Source organism: Falco peregrinus, chromosome 8, assembly GCF_023634155.1.
Source record: "Falco peregrinus isolate bFalPer1 chromosome 8, bFalPer1.pri, whole genome shotgun sequence".
NCBI lineage: Eukaryota > Metazoa > Chordata > Aves > Falconiformes > Falconidae > Falco > Falco peregrinus.
In genome coordinates, this window is record NC_073728.1 from 2,413,965 (window position 1) to 2,432,984 (window position 19,020).

A 19,020-nucleotide genomic window follows, 5' to 3' on the forward strand; every position below is an offset into this window, starting at 1 on the left:
GGCGCGGCCGCCCGGCCCCGGGCGGCGGCGCGGGGCCGGAACTCCTGCGAGCGGGCGCCGTAGCGCGGCGGGCGCCATAGCGGGAGGACCCGCGTCCTCGCTTCAAAAGTGTTCCCCTGCGGCGGCGGGGCGGTGCTAGCGCCATGTCGGGCTTCAGCCCGGAGCTGATCGAGTACCTGGAGGGGAAGATCTCCTTCGAGGAGTTCGAGCGGCGGCGAGAGGAACGCAAGAGCCGCGAGAAGGTGCGTGTGTCCCCCCGGGCCCCCCCGCCCGCTCCCTCCCGCCGTGGCAGCCGCGGGCCTTGCCTGGCCTTGCGGGCCGCGCCGCTCTCCTCGGCCGCAGTCTGTGCCCGCCGTGCTGGGTATAAATTCTGTGTGTCTGACCGTAACGGGCGAGGTGCCGGCAGAGCCGGGCGCTGCGGGGAGCGGGCACCGCCGGGCGGCGCGGAGCCCTGGGGCCTGCAGCCCTGCCCTTGGCAGAAGCTGGCGATGCTTTCCCCAGGCACCATCGTTAATGCCTTCTGCAGGCCAGAGCAGTGAGCAGAAGCAGGTTTTGATCTAAAATCAGTCCCACGTATGCTACTGCTGCTCCCTTGCCATCTTGTGTGCGGGATCTAAGGAAGAGATCCAGTTCAGCTGTCTGGTAATCACTGTGGCTTCTTGGCGGCAATAAATACAGGGAGACACGGCTTTGTGTCCAAAAGTAAGCAGATGGAGGTATCCTGAGTAATTCTGTGTGCTTGACTGGAGCATTGTATTTACCTTTCACTTTGCCATCTTTATATGAAAATGCAGTTTATGTGAAAATGCAGCTGAATTTCTGCATTTCCTGGTCTTCAAAGAGCAAATCCAGCAGAAATCAGTCATGGAGGGATGAGCGATATCCCAGGGCAACCTTCATACCAGATTAACAAGTGCTGGTTTGTATTTTAAAAAAGTTACCAATACTTGACAAATCCTTTTAGAAGCCAGCCTTTTAAAACACAAAAGGAAATATCAATCAGCTGTATCATCTTGCCTCCCTCTAATGCCGAATAAGCAATGAACTAGTTAGTATCTTTGGTGAAAAGTAACGTGAACAGTCACCACTGGAGTCACCTCACATTGATAAGAATGTCTTGAAAGCAGCTAATGCTGGGATTTGTTGGTTTAAAAATACAGTACTTATTCCACCTGATTCACTAGCAATGCATGAGCTGGAAACCCATGTTCTAAATGCTAATTGTAAATATTAGGGGAAGTACCAATGAATCATACTATAAAGCTGCAAACTAATATTGTTGGCGTGTGTAGGATGGTGAAAATGCTGAGGAAGCCACTGAAGATGTAGAGGCTCCGTCTTCATCCAGAAAAGCATCCGGGAAATCCCAAAGTCAGGATGAAACCGATGGTAAATGTTAACATAATCATTTGTATTTAAAAGGTCATTGAAGGCGTTTGTTTCTTTCACAACTGAGTTTTTCTAAATACCTGGCTGCTTCTTTTGAACCTGCAAGGTACCGAAGCACATTGTTAGAATGTTTATCTTTGTAGGATGTTCTGAGTCATAGCCAGGGGTTTAACTTTGTTTCAGTGTTTCTAAGGGACTGGAGCTGGCCAGTTGGCCGTCTTTTTCTGGGAAACATTCCCATTTTCCCCCCTCCTGGCTTCTTAACATGTGGCTTCAATTTACCCTCTCTAAAGTTACAAATAATTCAGAGTCTTTAACTTGTCTCACTCTTCTCTCTGTTTTGTTTTGGCTTTTTTCTTGTTTATCTCGAACGTTTCAGAATATTTAATGCTGTAGTATGAGTGTTGCTTTCTTCCATTGTCATCTAAAGTGAAATAGCTAAAACCAAGAGGGGTTTTTTTTTCTCTTTTTTTTTTTGGTGTTTTTTCTCCTGCTTAGTTGTTCTTTGGTCTGTTTGGAGTGCCTGCCTTTATCGTCATTTCTGCTGGATGTTCCTAGCTACAGATTCCTTGGCTGGTTTTTGAGGTCATCCGTCCCTGTCCCAGTCTACACACCCCCCCCCCCCCCCCCCCCGCAGTTACTGGGATGGTACTATCTCCTTAGGTGCCTTAGCAAAATAAGCGTAACTTCCTTGGGGTTCTCACATAGTGAAAGGACGTGCAGGAAGTGGTCAGAGCAGAGCTTCTTCTCTCTTTAGTTTGTGTCAGTGCCTGTTGATCCCGCACTTCAAGTTCTGGATTTGAGCTTGGGATTTAGTGTTGCAGTCTGTTTCAGACACCTTCTCTTCAGAGAGATGCTCTCCATGTGCCAGTCAGGGCATACTCTTGTAGGATTGCCAGTGCTGTGAGATAGTAAAGTGCAGGTTTTGATCTCTTTGTGTTTGTTCTTCTGCAAATTCTTGTCATTCTGGTTGATTGGTTGGTTGGTTGACTTTTTCTTAAATTTCAAAAATAGGCCTGAAATTGTCTCATTTAAAATGTGCACCAGTGGTGCCTTGATTTTGAAAGCATGGCTAGACCTCATCCTAGAAGGACAGAAAATGAACACTGAAGTGTGGTTGGAGCCAGATAACTGTGCTTCCTTATTGACCACTTTTTTTTGCTGATGTCTCTGAAATACTTCCAGCCTGCTCTTTTCTGTTCTGTATTCCACCCAGTCTGCACATCACCATCATCTAAGAAAAAAAGGTATCCTGATAGATTTGTGTGATAGTGTTACTTCTGCTCCTACTACGGAGAGCATGGAAGACTCAAGAGCATTCAGAATCAAGGAAGCATTGGTAATATTTATCGCTATTTTAAGAGCTGCTATTAGACTTAAGACATTCAGAAGAAAAATGTTAGGTAAAGGTCATTGTTAAAACCACTTTTGATATGTGAATCTTCAGAGCTAATCTGCTTCAATCTTCAGATGATTCCTGCAGCCAAGAAGACTGAAATAAAAGGGAAATAAAATCAATAATCAGGGTTTTTTAGATGGGAGGAAGAAAAGTCGTGATTTTTAGATACTTAATATCCAATCTAGAATCAAAATAACCCAAAAGGAAACCATAAACTCAGGTGAGGTACCCAGTTCCCTCTTGTTTATGAGCAATACATGATAGATTTATTTTTCAGTCCCAACCTGATATTGTGGTTATTCTTTTATCAAACTTCTAGGTGCCCAATCCTAGAATCATAGAATGGTTTGGGTTGGAAGGGACCCTAAATATCACCTAGTCGCAGCCCCCCTGTGATGGGCAGGGACACCAGTCCCCCAGCTGAAACTTTTAAATGCTACAGGTTTTGATATTTTGCATAGGTACAGACTTGTGGGAGGTTATAACCCTGGGTTAACTTAGTAATGAAAAGTTGTAATTAAAAAATGTGAGGTTGTTTTTTTTTAAGCATATTTATTTTGGATATATATTGCATCATATTCATACTTATTTTAAAAAAAAAAATTATTTCTTTTTCTGGAGAAATGTGAATAATCTGGATTTTGCATTTACACACGTTGAAAGGTACTTTTTGTCATGGATAGAGTGGTTACAAGATCTTGTTTTAAATTACTTCTAGAAGTCGGGTGCTGGACTGTCGTTAGGTATAATTGTCTGCTCACTTAGCCTCTTCAGCTGAAAAGCTTTATTCCATCCATCCAGTTCAGTGCCTGAAAATTGCTTAATATGCTTCTCTTGTATGGATTGAGAAAAATCTTGAATTGTTGCTTCATTCTGTGTGTTCCTGCATGCTTTCATTTCAGATATCTAAAAAATGTTAGAGGTTGGTGTATGCTAAGCATTGGTGATGAATCACGCAGAGTTTTAGAACCAGAGGTTGTTAATAGTTTTTCTGAATTTCTGCAGGCCTTTTTCATATCAAATAGCTGTTTCAAGTGGGCTACTAATTACGAACAATGCAGTTTTCTCTGCATTTGTCCTGATAAGCAGCGTGTACTCTTGATGATATCGTAAACCTTTCTTGCTTCTTTCTTAACCAGGAGAAACTTCAGATGGCGTCAGTAAATCTGTTCATCGGGTCTTTGCATCCATGCTTGGGGAAAATGATGATGAGGACGAGGATGAAGAGGAAGAGGAAGAAGAGGAAGAAGAAACCACTGAGCAACCCACAGCTGGAGATGTTTTTGTATTGGAGATGGTACTTAATCGAGAGACCAAGAAAATGATGAAAGCAAGTATTTAAACTTTCACGTAACTTTCCTGTATCTCCTGCAGCATAGTGCATAAATGCCACTTTATGTGATTTTTAGCTACTTGCTGAGAACCTGGCCTGAAAAATAATTCTGTGTAGGATACTAATGCTTATGGTGGTGTCACCTGTCTTTGGTTTTCTGAGATTTACTGTAGAGTACCGTTTGAAAACTTTCAGAAATAATGAAGTGAGTTTTTCTAGTGTCTGGATGATGTTTGTGTTACATATCTGAGTTACTGTGTCAGTTCTGAAAATAAGCAAACATTTCAGTCAGTCATTTAATATCGTTAGTACTAAATAACTTGTTATTAGGTTGTGTTAGACACAAGTGTGATTGATGTCTCGTGAATTTGGGCACTGCTGAATCCTCGGTAGAAACAATACCCCTTTTCCCTTTAGGAGAAAAGACCTCGCAGCAAGCTTCCTCGTGCTTTGAGAGGTCTGATGGGAGAGGCCAATATCAGGTTTGCTCGAGGAGAGCGTGAGGAGGCTATTCTAATGTGCATGGAAATCATTCGACAAGGTAGGCTAGAATGGTAAAACTTCTTGGCTCTAAGGGCGGGGTGAAATTGCGACGGTGCATCAGAAAACTCAGTATGGCTTCACTGATGATGAAAAATACTTGTACAAGGAAAGTCACTGTATAAGAAGTGTGGAATTAAGAATATATGGTGCATTTCCTATATTGTTTTGCTTATGAAAGGAAACTAGCACCCTAATTCTGCAGAGGCCTGGCCTTTGCTTAGCTTTATCCAGTTTGCTTTTATTGTCTTTGTAGAACCAGGGTATGATCATTGGCCTAACTTACAGTGTAGGATAATGCTTGTAAATGGTTGTTGTTATATTCGGTTAGGCTGTTTAATAATTTACAAAAAGGAACTAGAAGCTTGTCTGCAAGTTTTTTTCTGAATTTAAACACCAATGGTGGTGTTCCATATAATTCTGCTGTCTGTTTTTGCAGAAAAGCAAGTTGTTTTTCAAGGTGGTTTTAAAATAATAGTTCTTAATCATTTTTTTGTCTTGCACAGCTCCTCTTGCTCATGAGCCGTTTTCCACTCTTGCCATGATCTATGAAGACCAGGGTGATATGGAGAAGTCATTACAGTTTGAACTGATTGCAGCTCACTTAAATCCAAGTGATACTGAGGAATGGGTTAGACTAGCAGAAATGTCACTGGAACAGGACAATATCAAACAGGCTGTTTTTTGCTACACAAAAGGTAGCGTAGCATCTGTTTTAATCATGTAAAATAAATGTTAGGTGCTAATGGCAATCATTTTGTTTTCTTCTGCTTTTTAGTTTGCTAAGATTCTGGTACCTCTGTCTGGACTTTGGTAAAAGATTAGTGACTGTAATACGGGATGTCATGTTCTTAGAGAAACCTTGTGCGTGTCCATTAACGTTCACGTAGTCAGGGAAATAAGCGTGAAATCCATTGTTGCCTTTTCCTCAACTAGGCTCCTAATACACTTTTTCTTGTAGCTCTGAAATACGATGCAACCAATGTGCGGTACCTGTGGGAGAGGTCGAGCCTGTATGAGCAGCTGGGGGAACATAAGTTGGCCATGGATGGCTACAGGCGTATTTTGAACCTCCTGTCTCCCTCCGATGGAGAGCGCTTTATGCAGTTGGCCAGAGACATGGCAAAGTAAGTTAAAATAAGTTAAAAATATTGCGATTTGGTTTTCCAGGGTTTCTCAAAAGCTGATATTAATAACCTGAGCAGCTGATTCAAGCTGGGTATGTAGCTGAAATCAAGGAATGCAGGTGGTTTTGGTGGGAGTGACCCCCCCACAGGCATGCACCCCCCAGCTGTTGTGATGTTACCAAAGGCTGACATGTGGGAATTGTCCTGGGTAGGATCAATGCATCATCTTAGAAGTGTTCCATTCTTTTACACTAAGAGAATAAAATGCAAACACTGAGCATTGGAAAAATGCCTACAGCGGACAACTGTATACAAATGCAGTATGGTTTTTAACCATATAATATCACTAGAGACCTGGAAACCTATTGCCAGCAAATCTGAATGAAACAAAGTATTCGATCTGCAATAGGAACCATCGGCAGCAGAATGTAATTTATATGTCGTTTGTCACTTGTTTCTGGAGCCAGTAGAAGTCTGCCTCCCTTTTTCTGCTTAAGAGAGCAGATCAAGTCATGGACGCTTGCCTGAGGCAGGGAAGGCTGGTGATTAAAGCCTGTAGCTCTCTTATGGTAGTTTTTAGGAAGTTGTTTAACTACTTTGTATCTCAGCTTTCTCACACATAACTTGTAGTAAGCTGTTGTTGACTTGTTTCAGAGCAGTTTTAAGTCTTTTGATGTTTGTGGCTGTGAAATGCACCGAAAAAATGCAAGGCAGTGTATTGTAACAATGTTGTTGTTGAAGGTTTTCCTGAAACTAGGTTAATGTGATACAGTATTGATACCTGGCTCAAGGTTGGGGATACTGTGATGAGAACTCCAGGAATGTCCTAACACAGGGGAAAAAAAACATGGTAGTTCTTTGAAATTTCTTTGAAATACATAAAAATTGTCAACAGTTGTAAGGCAAGGAAAAGCACCCCCTTTCTCACTGTCTTTTGTGACTTACTCTTGCTAATGAAAGTATTTGCTAATAGGCAAAATAAAATAAATATGAAAATCCTTTCACTAGTGTTCAAAGTACATATTGTCAGTTATCTCAAATACTTATTGTCTGATACTTATTGTCTGTGTTTTGTAGGAGTTATTATGAAGCAAATGATGTAACCTCTGCTATTGAGATAATAGAAGAAGCCTTTGCTAAACACCAGAGCCTTGTCTCCATGGAAGATGTTAACATCGCAGCTGAACTGTGTATTTCTTCCAAACAGTATGACAAAGCATTGGCGGTATGGAGAATTAAATGCATTTCTGTATCGTGTTCGGCACCTCTTTACAAGTCAGGATGTGCAGTTTATGTTCCTGTAGTGCTTAAATATGGTCATGTTTCTATAGTGGTAGAGCTGATCAGGTACAGGTTGCTTGCTCTTAGTTCTGTAGTACTTAGCATTGAAGTTAACAGCTTGATTTAAGAACCTGGGGGCTGATAGACTTGTATGCTGTTACAGGTTTAAAATCTGGGGACCCTTCCTTTCCTTCTCTACAATTGCTCTAATCTTAGTAGCCAGAGAGGACCACGATCTGGTTTTGTGAGTGCTACCAGCAAAGGGTGTTCCTTAAGCTGAAGGTTAAAAGGGCGACACAGAATGGCCTCATGGTTCAAATGCAGACCGTTGTGCTTTATCTGGCATACCCGTGTTATGGCTAAGAGTTCATGGGTTAAGCATCAAGCATGCATTCCAGAAAGGCGGTATGTCTTGACTCTAAAGGATTAGGAATTGGAGAAGATAGCATATCTGCTTTCAGTTTATTCTGGGGGTGTTAACCTTCACTTTTGAGGCCTGTTTCTGAGATGATTTGGTCTGGCTTTGAGAGGAAAGACTTTAGTATTGGGCCATTGTTATCCTTTCCAAGGTAGATTGAAGAGACACCATTAGTAGGGACTTTCTCCATGTTAACCTTCTCATTTTCTGATGTTAAACGATCTCCTTTCCCCCCGCCAAGATTTTATTTAGCTCACTGTCTATCAGTGCAAAGCATCATGAGCCTGCAGACAACTCCTCTGACCCTTCTCTGTACTTCTTCCTGTTTTAAAAATCAAACAGTCAATTTTACGTACCCAGCATTTAGCTGCCAGATTTAGTAATACAGTCCTCAGCTGCAGAACTGCTCCCCTGTTTCTGCTTGATGGTTCTCCTCAGGTCTGTTCCTGTGATGGTGTTTCTTGTTCTTGGAAAGCTGAAATTGCATTTGAGCTGGTAAACTGAGCCTTTAAAAAATATACCTGAATACACCCGTCTGGGATGTTCCTCTAATGGCCATGTACTCTGCGTTTATCACTCTTGTTTTGGCAACAGTAATGACTGAAATACTTTTAAATTCATGGACAAAATACCAAACGGCATTGGGTCGCAGACAATGGTCCTTTACACTTGTGTGTTCCCCCTCTCACAGCTCCCTGTTGGCAAGTGAATGTCTTGAACTGTGTGTCTTTGATTTCAATTTTTTTTTTAATTAGTTGTTCTATTGAATTGTACCAATTTTATTGAGGTCATGATGTGCATGACCAGGGCTGTTGTAAAATGTCTGTACGTAGCTGTGAATTTTATTCAGTTATTCCTTTTTAACTGAGGCAGACCTACGGATTCCTTGCAGGGTGTTAGGCTGAGGAATCCGTGGAGAGCTGAGCTATTTACTCAGTGCTTTGCTTTCTTTTTCCATCTTCCAAAGGCATTAAAAGTAGCTATAAAGGTTAAAACCTTTTCTAGTTGTGATGAAAGTAACTGTTGTATTTGCTAAAAAGATGCTGATTGGATCATCTTAAGTAGTCCAGAAATAACAGACAGACGTAAGGTGATCAGACTCAGTACTGGTCAACTTAACCCCATGTGAAATGAATGCAGCTTTATAACTTTTGCGATGTCCAGAACAACTGCCATGTGAGCTGGTTACTCCATACATCCTTTAAATCATTAAAGTGATCCAAATTACTTGTCTGTTTTAGGTTATTACAGATTTTGCAGGAATTGTACTTGAAAAGAAAGTATCGGAAAAAAGTCCGACAGAGGAGAGAAAAGGTAAGTAGCTAACAAGTGGTTAGTATGACCCTGCTGTTCATCTACTAGGGCATCTTTCTTTCCATTACCTTTTCAACTCCTGAGTATATTTTGATGCATGTTTTCTCTTTTGAAACTTTTCAGTGTTTTTAATGCATTACATGGCATGACCTCAGCTTTCTGTGAGGAGTTAAGCCTGATGTCCAGTTAGCCCTGCTGACTCATTAAGGACAAGGACTGCTCTCCAGGCAACTGGAGGCCTTTTAAAGCGCTGAACATTCCTCTGAGTGTTCACATCAGACCAGTTATTTCTGCCAGCTAAATAGCTTCTGAAAAAAATTGGATGAGCTTAGTGGCATCTATACTCAAGAGTATCAATCTTTGACCTGAGACTAATATTCACAAACCCTACTTCTGTTAAGCATTTAAATGTTTTGGTATATACAAATGTAGGGATGTTAGCTTGTAGTTGAATGAAGTATGTTGTCTTTGAGAAACCTGCTCTGTGCAAGTCATTGCTTACGTTTGAAAATGTTGGGCTGTAGAGCGATCGCGGCGTGCCAACTCCATAAGCAGGCATCTGTTCTACAATTAAACCAGTTGGTTGGTTCAGCAATCCGGTCCAAATGCAATGTAGGTGTAAACTCCGTCTGTGGGCTTTTTGCTTTAATGGACCAGGTCAAAATACACTTGATCAATGAACAGCTGTCCTGATAGAGACTTCTAACAGGTAATTTATAAGAAGACTATAATGAGTCTAGGAATTGTAGCACAGCATTGCCGAGTTACCTGTGGTATGCAGTTGGTTAAGACAAAGCTTCTAAAGTACCCTCCTTGCTTGGTCCCTCGCCCTCAGCCGCTTTATACCTTTCTTGACTGCTTCCTGCTCTGCTGTCCTTCCAAAAAAAAAAAAAAAAAAAAAAAGATCTGCTTCTCAGAGTAAGCTACCAATTGATTATGGATTCAAAAGGAAGTGACTTCTGGCTTAGCTGGTGCTTCTAGGGTAATCTGCTCATCTTTTTAAGAAGATGCAGGGGCAGTGGGAGAAACTCAGGAAAACCAGGAGGCAGTGGCTGACGACCAGAGTCATCCAGTTGCAGAATCCAGTGCTGCAGGTAAGTAATTTAATTTTTTAATTGCGTACATGTCTGCAAACTGATTATACGCTCAGGAGCCTGGTTGCAACCATATAAAAACAGTGAAAGACTTCTAACAGCAGAGAAATAGGGCTTCATCCAGAAAAGGTTTCCTGTGTACTGTCTTCCTGAGTTAGAACTTACTTCTGACCCAGCCAGCCACCAAAGCCAAAAGCATTCTCCCAGGGCCTACCCACTTTGAAAAGAAAATCTTTAATTTTGTAAGAATGTATCAGTAGGTGAATAGTTACTGTCATGCTGGGTATTAAGATGTTCAGAGAAATGACAAATGAATCTGCACTTTGTGCTTTGCAGTAGTTAGATGGGGGTATAGAAGTAATAGGGAAGCCTTATGTCAGAAATCAGTTTTTTCAGGTCATAGCAGTCATCCTTTGAATGTCTGGTATAAGAATGAAGATGAAGGAGAACTTAAACAGGGAAGTTAAGGAGGTGTCACGACTGCATGTGAAAGAAATCTGATAATGGAGTTTTACTATGTGACCCGAAACGTGCTGGCGTTGTCGTGGGTAACTGCTTGGTCTCATCTTTGCCTTCTCATCAGATTGCATTCTGTGTTGCGTAGGGTTCTGTACTTAACAGCGTTTTCCACTGTATACAGCCAGATCCCTGCTACACAGGACTTAGCTTAATAAGAACAAATACCTTAATACAGGGTATTTCCTTCAAAAAGCAGGGAGAAAAGGGTACAGGTGCACAGATTGCTAAAGGAAAGCTTTATGAAGCAAGGACATCTTAAGAGGGCAAAGGTGTAAGCACATCCTGCGACACCCTGCCGTTGGAATCAGTGGACAATGATAGCACTTGATACTTCACATGATATTAGTAGAATCAGAGACAGCAGGAAAAAGTTGTTCCAACTGTCAGGAAAGGTATAAAAGGAGAGAGGCCAGGCCTACACTGACATTTGCTAGAGTCAGTGAGAATGTTTTTTCTTCAGTGGAGCTGAGCATGGCCTGGAGGGGATGTGTAGCTTGTGAAGTGCTTATTAAGGCCTATGCATTGAGAAAGAAATTCCTTATCTTCTCACAGCTGTGGAGAAGGTCAGCTGCTGCATCCCTGAGGGCGTCCCCATAGACATCACAGTCAAGCTGATGGTGTGCTTGGTTCACTTGAACATCCTAGAGCCACTCAATGTACGTAGAAACCAACTTGGAAGTTGGGGGATGTTTTAATAAATCACCAAAGCAAGTAATTTTTCCTGTCTTCGTATGACTGAGGTCATTGAGAACGCTGCAGCAATTCTCCAAGAAAGAAACCTAGCAAACCTCTAACAGTAGAAATACTATTTTTGTTCTTATCAGTTATGCCTCCAGTGGAAGTATTACGAAAGCCCAGTAACTCGCAGCCTGGGTGCTGTGACAGGCCCAGGACCGCATTGCAAAACTGTTGAACGCTAAGGAACACATCTTTACTTTGTTTTAAAGCCCTACTAAATGAGAAGACTGTTCTTTCATAAAGAGCACTCCTTACTGGTGGGAACTTTCACCCACTGGATGTGAAATGTATGGATGTGAAATGTCTAGAATAGAAAAGTGTGGCTTTTTCAGGTATTCTGAAATTCAGATCTTTATTTTTCACTTTTAAACTAACATTTAAATAAAGGAGATGTGGTTCAGAATGCAGATAGACTAAAAATCATAGCATAAAAATGTAAGCTTCCAATAACCGTACCTTGAAGAAATGTTCTCGTTGGTTATTTGTGCTGTTAGTGTTTTGTGTGGGTTTTTTAAAGCCTCTTCTGACCACTCTGGTGGAACAAAATCCAGAAGAAATGGGTGACTTGTATTTGGACGTCGCAGAGGCGTTTCTGGATGTTGGGGAATACAACTCGGCACTGCCTCTCTTGAGTTCCCTTGTCTGTTCGGAACGGTACAACTTGGCTGTTGTCTGGCTTCGGCACGCAGGTGAGGAGGAGCAGGACTGCTGAGAGCTGGGAATACAACCCTGAGCGTTTCCAGGGGCCCTTACCTAAGATCGCAGGAGTTTTAGATTCACATGTGGAATGATAATTGGTATTTGCAAAACTGTAATTGGAGTTTACTGTGACAACCCTGTCATGGAGCATTTTTGTGTTCTTCATGTAGATTGAAATTTACTTCAGCTAAAAATACTTTATTTTCATGTAAATGAAACAGCATCTGTTCTGCATTCCATCCTGTGTCAGTTGATGATGTTTTAAGTGAAGCTGCGAATGCCTCTGCATATTTCTGAATGTTTTCACTTTATTAATACGTGTTTTGTGGGGTTTTAACTGAAGAAGTATCTGAAAATCATGTTAACTATTTTGCAAGCTTTGAAGTCATCTCTTCCTGCCGTGTAAGTGTATTGTGGTGTTTATGGTATTTCTAGAGTGCTTGAAGGCCTTGGGACACATGGAGCGTGCCGCAGAGAGCTATGCCAAAGTTGTTGATCTAGCTCCGTTGCATCTGGATGCGAGAATCTCACTTTCAACACTTCAGCAGCAGCTGGGCCGGCCTGAGAAAGCTCTGGAGGCTCTGGAGCCCATGTATGATCCAGACACGCTGGCTCAGGATGCCAACGCCGCCCAGCAGGTGGGTAAAGGTTCTGTGCTGCCAGCTCAGGCTGTGCTGTTCTGCTAAACCATGGCAGTGCTCAAAGGTGTCAGCTATATAGGACCGGGGTTGAGACTTGCCTACAGGATGGTGAGCCTTCAGAGCACAGTGAGGTTCTTGCGGGGTATCGGGGGTGAGTCCTCGTGGCTTTTTCTCCCTGACCATTTCGTCAGCGTTTCCCCCGTCCCACCTGATCCCTTTGTGTCGGTGCTGAGAACCAGTTGTGACGCCAGTCACTTCGCATCGCGTTGGTCAGCTGTTGGTACGTACAAGCTACTTCGTTTGGCCCCTGTTGATGGTCACTGGTGGCGTAGCGAAGGTCCTCTATCCCCTCTCCGGCAACACCTTCGCTGTAGGTAAGAGTTGTGCCGGAATTCTCTGAAATTCAAGAACCTGAAACAGCAACTGCTGCAGGGCAGTTGAGGGAGATCTTACCTGGTGCTGCTAAGATTCTTACAGCTTTCTAGAAGCTTTTACAATCCTATTAATACTGTCTTGAGTCAAAATGGTTTGTTTTGCAAACTCACTCTGTGTAAGAGGTTGAATAATAATGTTCAATATTATCCAGGAATTAAAGCTGCTCCTCCATCGTTCGACGCTGCTGTATTCCCAAGGCAAAATGTATGGTTACATAGACACGTTACTTACGATGCTGGCAATGCTGCTGAAGGTAAGGCAGTCTTCCCAGCTACGCTTGAAGAAATTGGATAGCTATGAGTTGGGTTAAGACAAGTGACAAACTCGGGAGGAAAGCTAGTGGTTTTGATATGCAAATGGTTTCATAATTTTGTCAGGTAATAATCTTGCAGGGAGCCTGTAACGCTGGTGTTCCTCCCTGTTGTGTTCAGAACCGAGGACCACTTGTGTTTATAATTCTTAATACAGTGACTTCACCTCCGCATTTCTCGGTGTACATAGAACGCACTGAATACCAAAGCTGCTTCTTAACCTTTTTAGCCGTCAGCAGAGTGCTTTCTTGAAGTGTGGATGCTGGCTTCTGTTTCAACAGTTTTCTTTTTAATTTCTTAGAAGTTTTTTTTTTTATATTTTCTTGTGGTAAAATAATGGAAAAAGAATTTGTTTAGCCAGTAAATACAGTGGTGGTAGTTTTGTGTTAATTGGTTTTTGTTTGTTTTAGATAGGGAGTGAGGGAGGGGAATATTTAGACCTTAGTTTTATCCATCTGGTCAGAGCCGTTACTCCTGCCTTGCACTGGCTGAATGGCTGATGAGCCATGTATTTCTGGAAGAGATACAGAAAGGCACTGCTCTTGTTGTGCCTCGGCAAATAGTTTTGATTTCAGTATGTATGGGGATGTTCCAACCCCAGGAGAAGTCTTTTAAGTCATTTGAAGAGTTTGCATCTTTTGCATAGCCCAGCTCGCGCTGGAGCGTGAGACGATGCAGAGATAATACATTCCCTCTTGGGAATGTTCTCTGGCATGATCGTGCTCAGTTGCAGCGTTTCTGAGCTGCAGACTGTTCTGGCATGTGATGTGAGCAAGTTGGGTTGGCCACAGAGCTGCCTTTGTCATAGGATGTATTAATGTAATCTGAAATGCTGCCCTTGAATTTGTTTCTAGGTAGCAATGAGCAGAGCTCAGGTGTGTTTGATATCTAGTTCCAAATCTGGAGAGAGGCACCTCTATCTTATTAAGGTGTCAAGGGATAAAATTTCTGACAATGACGACCAAGAGACAGCAAATTGCGATGCGAAAGGTAACAAATATTTATTAAAAATGAAGCAACAAGATGAGCTCCTTAGTTCTGAAAAACGAGATGAGTGCGACTATTTTGCACGCTAAGGCCATGCAGTTCGTGTTGACATTGCTTTATTGCTAGGGCACAGAAGGCAGCAAAACTGAAGATAACATAACTTAAGGGACCAATCCCCATTTGGAGAGAATTAGTAAGATTACAGAGTAACTCAAACTGAGAAGGATCTCTAGAGAGCGTGTAGTCCAGCTTTCTCCCCAGTGCTAATATAGTTCCTGCAAATCTAGAATGTGATGAAATACACGTTGTAAAAGTGCTGTGACTTTTTTAACTGGCCTGGACTGGGTTGAACCAGGCTACACATTCTTAAGCACCATTTGGTAGATTAGGAAGAGTGATTTCGATGCATTTATGTAGTCGGTTTATAACTTGAACTGTGTGTATTTCTTGCCATTTGTTCCCAAGTTTTGACTTGTGTTTTTTTGCTGGCGTTTTACAAACTGCACTCCAACTGAAAAAAGTAAACGTTGAATCTTTATTTTACCTGTTAATGTTCTTGAAAAGATCAGTTTGATGTACATACCCCCTTTTTTTTTTTTTTTTATTAGTTTAGCTCTGGTTTTAATTTTCTCAGCTTACTGACTTCAATATTTTTAGCAATTTTTGCTGTTCTCACAAGTGTCCTGACAAAAGATGACTGGTGGAACCTCCTCCTGAAAGCTATATATTCCTTGTGTGACCTCTCCCGGTACAAGGAGGCAGAGCTACTAGTGGATTCCTCGTTGGAATATTACTCATTTTACGATGACAGACAAAAGCGCAAGGAGCTGGAATACTTTGGGCTCTCTGCTGCGATTCTGGACAAGAACTTCAGAAAAGCGTACAACTATATCAGGTGGGGTGCTGAGGAGGTAGAGCAGTCGCTTCTGTTATTGCTTCCACTGGGGCTGTAGTCGTGCCGCTGCAGATACAGCTGCAGGAGGCAGGCGGGTGCCTTCCAGCTTCTGCTAAAGCAGAGGAGGCTGCTGCAGCTACAGGAGCTTTCTGACAGCTCCACAAGGGCACCCTGCCGTGGGCTGGTAGGTTTGCCCAGAACCGTTGGTTCTGTCTTTCACTCTGGGCTTTGCCTCAGTCATGACCTGCTCTTTATCCTAAACTGTGGAGGTTTTATTGCAGGTACAGTATTTACTGATTTCTGATACACCTTTCATTCTGTAGAATCATGGTAATGGAAAATGTCAATAAACCTCAGCTATGGAACATCTTCAATCAAGTCACTATGCAATCTCAGGATGTCCGTCACCATCGCTTTTGTCTCCGCTTGATGCTGAAAAATCCCGATAATCACGCCCTGTGTGTCCTAAACGGGCATAACGCGTTTGTATCTGGCAGTTTCAAACATGCTCTTGGTAATACCATAAATGTTCTAATATTAATACAACAAGTGATGTGTTTTTTCTGAGAAAAATTTATTACAGCCATTTTTTTCATATATTAGAAAATTAGGTGGCTTTGCAGTGTTGGTCTGGTGCTTTAATTATTTTGTACACAAATCAAAGCATTGCTAATAAAAAATAAGCTGGCATGTTTCAAGTTCAGCACACATTGCAAATGTAACTAACTTGCAAAGACAATTGAAGGCTAATGATAATAAAGCACGAGGACAGAAGCAGACCAATTTACACAGCAAATAAAGTTGGCTGGACATTTCAAGCAGGCCTTTGAAGTAAGCCTACTGCTTTCAGTCAAGCCCTCCACGTGTCACACTTAAGATGTGTGGCCTCTAGGATATAAATCCCAGCAAGGACCGTGTTTGCCCTCTGAGACTGGTTGGTTTCTGTTTACATTTTTACATCCCAGTCTGTATTCTTCCTTCGGAATCCAAAGAAGGCCGAAAACGTAGAATTTTCTTTCAGGTTTTTTTCGTCGTGTATTTTGATGTAGATCTATTAAGCCATTTCTTTCAGTTCACACTTCTAATTTGAATATTTGCTTTTTTTACCCTTAAATTCTTAAGGAATGCTTTTCACAACACACAATTATTTGCTTTTTAGGACAGTATGTGCAAGCCTTTCGTGCAAACCCAGATGAACCTCTGTACAGCCTTTGTATTGGCTTGACGTTCATCCACATGGCTTCTCAGAAATACGTGTTGAAGAGGCACGCTCTTCTCGTGCAGGTGAGTTAGTGTCATTAGCTTTACCTAAACTGTTTCCTGGCTTTGTATCTTGCACAGTTTTGGCTACAACACAGTCTGTTAAAATAGCTTTTCATAATTAATGTGATGTTTCAAAAGAGGGAAGTGGTGAAACATGAGCCCAGGCGAGTTATGCTTTTGAACTCTAGTTATACCCATCTGAGTCTCCTCTCCTTTTAGTTACACACAGCCTGCTGTGCTGTGCGCGCAGTGATTGCTGGCATAGATGCGAGCAGCTGCCAGCTGTGTTTGAAAATGTTACTAATTTCAGCTTTGGTGGCTGCATTCTGGATTTTCTTCCAAATTTTCCTTCTTGCCCTGGAGAGGCAAGTGGGGGAGAGTTAGCTTTTAAAGACTTTTTAGAGATAAAATAAGATCTTGCTCTAGCCAGTCCTTTGGCTGCATGTTTTTTAAGGTGGTTGGCTCCTCTGAACATGACCCAGCCATATCTGTGTGTGGAGTACGTAAACACCCACATGCATACGTACACGTTTAGCCAGCTAGCTAGTGCTGTCAGGCACTATACTAAATACCTGTGTGTTCAGTTACTTACAAAAGATCTCCCGGCTGTTGCCCATGGCAGTGAGACTGACAGAGCGGTTTTTATGGTCTCAGCAATCACATGTGACTGACTTTTGGCCTCCCCCTTGCACATGGTTTTGTGGGGAAGCACAGGTCAAAAGCGTGAACAGATACATTTGAACAGCCGTTCTCTGGCAGACTTCACTGCCGTCTTCTCAAAGGGAACATTCACAAATGCCTGTAATATGTGTGCAGGGATTCTCCTTCCTTCACCGGTACTTGGACCTGCGTGGACCCTGTCAAGAGTCTTTCTACAACCTTGGCCGTGGCCTTCACCAGCTGGGATTGCTGCACCTGGCCATCCATTACTACCAAAAAGCACTTGAACTTCCTCCTCTCACCTTAGAGGTACCGTATCTTTGTACGTGCAGAGAATAAAGTCAGGTCAATGTTAATCATTTCTCAGCTACAGTTAAAATAGGTGCATAAAACTTGCGTAGTTGAGTTTCCCTTAATTTGTATTGTAATCCCTTGTCCCTGGAAGCCCCAGCCTGATGTCACCTGGTAATGTGTTCAAGCATGTGTTGATTTCAGAGGTTTATGAGTTGTGAAGGATTTACTAATAGGCTGAAGTAGCAGCAAAAAGGGTTGCTCAACAACTTTTTACCTGCGTTAAGTAGCTGAACTTCGTCTATATCACATGCCATAAATAATAACTGGGAGTTCTGCGCCCTCGCCTGCGCTGTAAGACAGCGTGCTGGAGCAGCACGAAGCGGTACGAAGGGGGCCCGAAGGCGCCTGAGCCTGGCTTGGCTCCAGCTGGTCGCTGTGGGATCACCCCGGCTGGCGTATCACAGGTTTACAAGGCCGGTCCCAGGGAGGGTCTTTGCCTCGTGCTGGGGTGGGTGGGCAGGGGAATGCCGAGCGCGCGCGGGCAGCGGGAAGGGTCGGTGTGTCAGAGGCGTGGGAGCAGGGCAGCGCGGCGGGGCTGGAGCAGCAGCCGCGTGGCTGCGGGAGGGATGCAGGCAGCACGCAGGTCCTGGCGGGACAAACGCACACTTGGCCTGCAGAGACAGTGAACCTGGTACTTTCCTGTCTGGCGAGCTGGCTACCTAATCTGCAGCTAACATTTTGAGTATGTAATTATAGAACTCTTGTGATTAACATGTGGAAACTCGTTAAAGAGGGAGGGCACAGGGAATACCGCTTCCGTTTCTGTACAGCTGGAAGCCTGTACAAACCATGAATGTGTGATTTGATTCCACTGGTTTCCACCGAGAACTAGAATCATTGAAACGATCCCATTTGATTTCTACTCGTGTTGCAAGTTTTACACTACTTTTGCATATAGATAACTTTTCTAATCATTACTAACAATGTATATTTCTTCATAATTATTTTTACAGGGAATAGAAACCGATCAGACAGACTTGAGAAGAGATACTGCCTTTAACTTGTCGCTTATTTATCAGAGCAGTGGAAATACCAGAATGGCTCAAAAGATGCTTTATACCTATGCGGTCGTGTGATGAGGTTTGTGGCAGGTGGGATCGATACTCTGTGTATTAACCTTAGCATTATGCGATGCTGGGGAAGCTTTTTTCTAGGTAGAGCTTTCCCCGAGGGCGGTCAGAGACATGGCTGATGCTGTATGCAGCTTTATGGACTGTTTCTGGCTCTGCCACTGGGCCGTATCGCATACGGATGGAAACTGCGCCGCGCTGACGTGCTCAAGCGTGGCTGTTAGTAGCGCCTCTCCTCTGATGCCTTGCTCTCTGATCGGACCTTCAGGCTGGCACATAGAATCCACCAGTGAAAACAGAAGCCGTATTCACTGGTGATGGGGGTTTTGTCATGTGCAGCATTAAATTACTACAATGTAGAAGAAATAGGCACATACTGATCCCTAGAGGAGGGAGAACTTGGTGTTTTGAGATATTTAAAGTGTTCAGAATTTTCTAGGAGTTTGTATTCCTAGCAGCTGGTCTGTTTGAAGGAGATTGATTCCTGTTTTACTGAAATCAATGTGACCTTTGTTCTTCTGGACTTGTTAATAAAAATTCTGAGGTTAACGAT

At 42.8% G+C, this 19,020-nt stretch overlaps 1 protein-coding gene across 5 annotated transcripts; it reads left to right on the top strand.

Moving 5' to 3' along the window:
- Window positions 1-108: 108 nt before the first annotated feature.
- GTF3C3 (general transcription factor IIIC subunit 3) lies at window positions 109-19,016 on the top strand. 5 transcript variants are annotated; one of them, XM_055811798.1, is made up of 20 exons: window positions 128-242; window positions 527-702; window positions 1,293-1,389; window positions 3,928-4,118; window positions 4,539-4,662; window positions 5,168-5,359; window positions 5,623-5,788; window positions 6,866-7,013; window positions 8,729-8,801; window positions 9,806-9,895; window positions 10,967-11,070; window positions 11,670-11,841; window positions 12,287-12,489; window positions 13,079-13,180; window positions 14,093-14,228; window positions 14,883-15,120; window positions 15,444-15,634; window positions 16,280-16,404; window positions 17,200-17,352; window positions 18,351-19,016. In XM_055811798.1, the coding sequence occupies exons 4-20, from the start codon at window positions 3,978-3,980 to the stop codon at window positions 18,471-18,473; spliced, it is 2,481 nt and encodes an 826-aa protein (XP_055667773.1). In that variant the 5' UTR covers window positions 128-242; window positions 527-702; window positions 1,293-1,389; window positions 3,928-3,977; the 3' UTR covers window positions 18,474-19,016. The 5 variants fall into 5 exon arrangements, with proteins under 5 accessions (XP_055667771.1, XP_055667772.1, XP_055667774.1 ...); XM_055811796.1 differs by lacking the exon at window positions 527-702 and having other exon boundaries at window positions 109-242; XM_055811797.1 differs by lacking the exon at window positions 527-702 and having other exon boundaries at window positions 109-242; window positions 9,809-9,895.
- Window positions 19,017-19,020: the final 4 nt, after the last annotated feature.

Excerpts from the sequence above, each read along its gene's own strand:
- GTF3C3 (XM_055811796.1), top strand. The coding sequence starts at position 144 with ATGTCGGGCTTCAGCCCGGAGCTGATCGAGTACCTGGAGGGGAAGATC. Across the intron at positions 1,390-3,927 it reads AAGTCAGGATGAAACCGATG|GAGAAACTTCAGATGGCGTC; the intron begins GTAAATGTTAAC and ends TTTCTTAACCAG. Across the intron at positions 15,121-15,443 it reads AAAGCGTACAACTATATCAG|AATCATGGTAATGGAAAATG; the intron begins GTGGGGTGCTGA and ends TTCATTCTGTAG.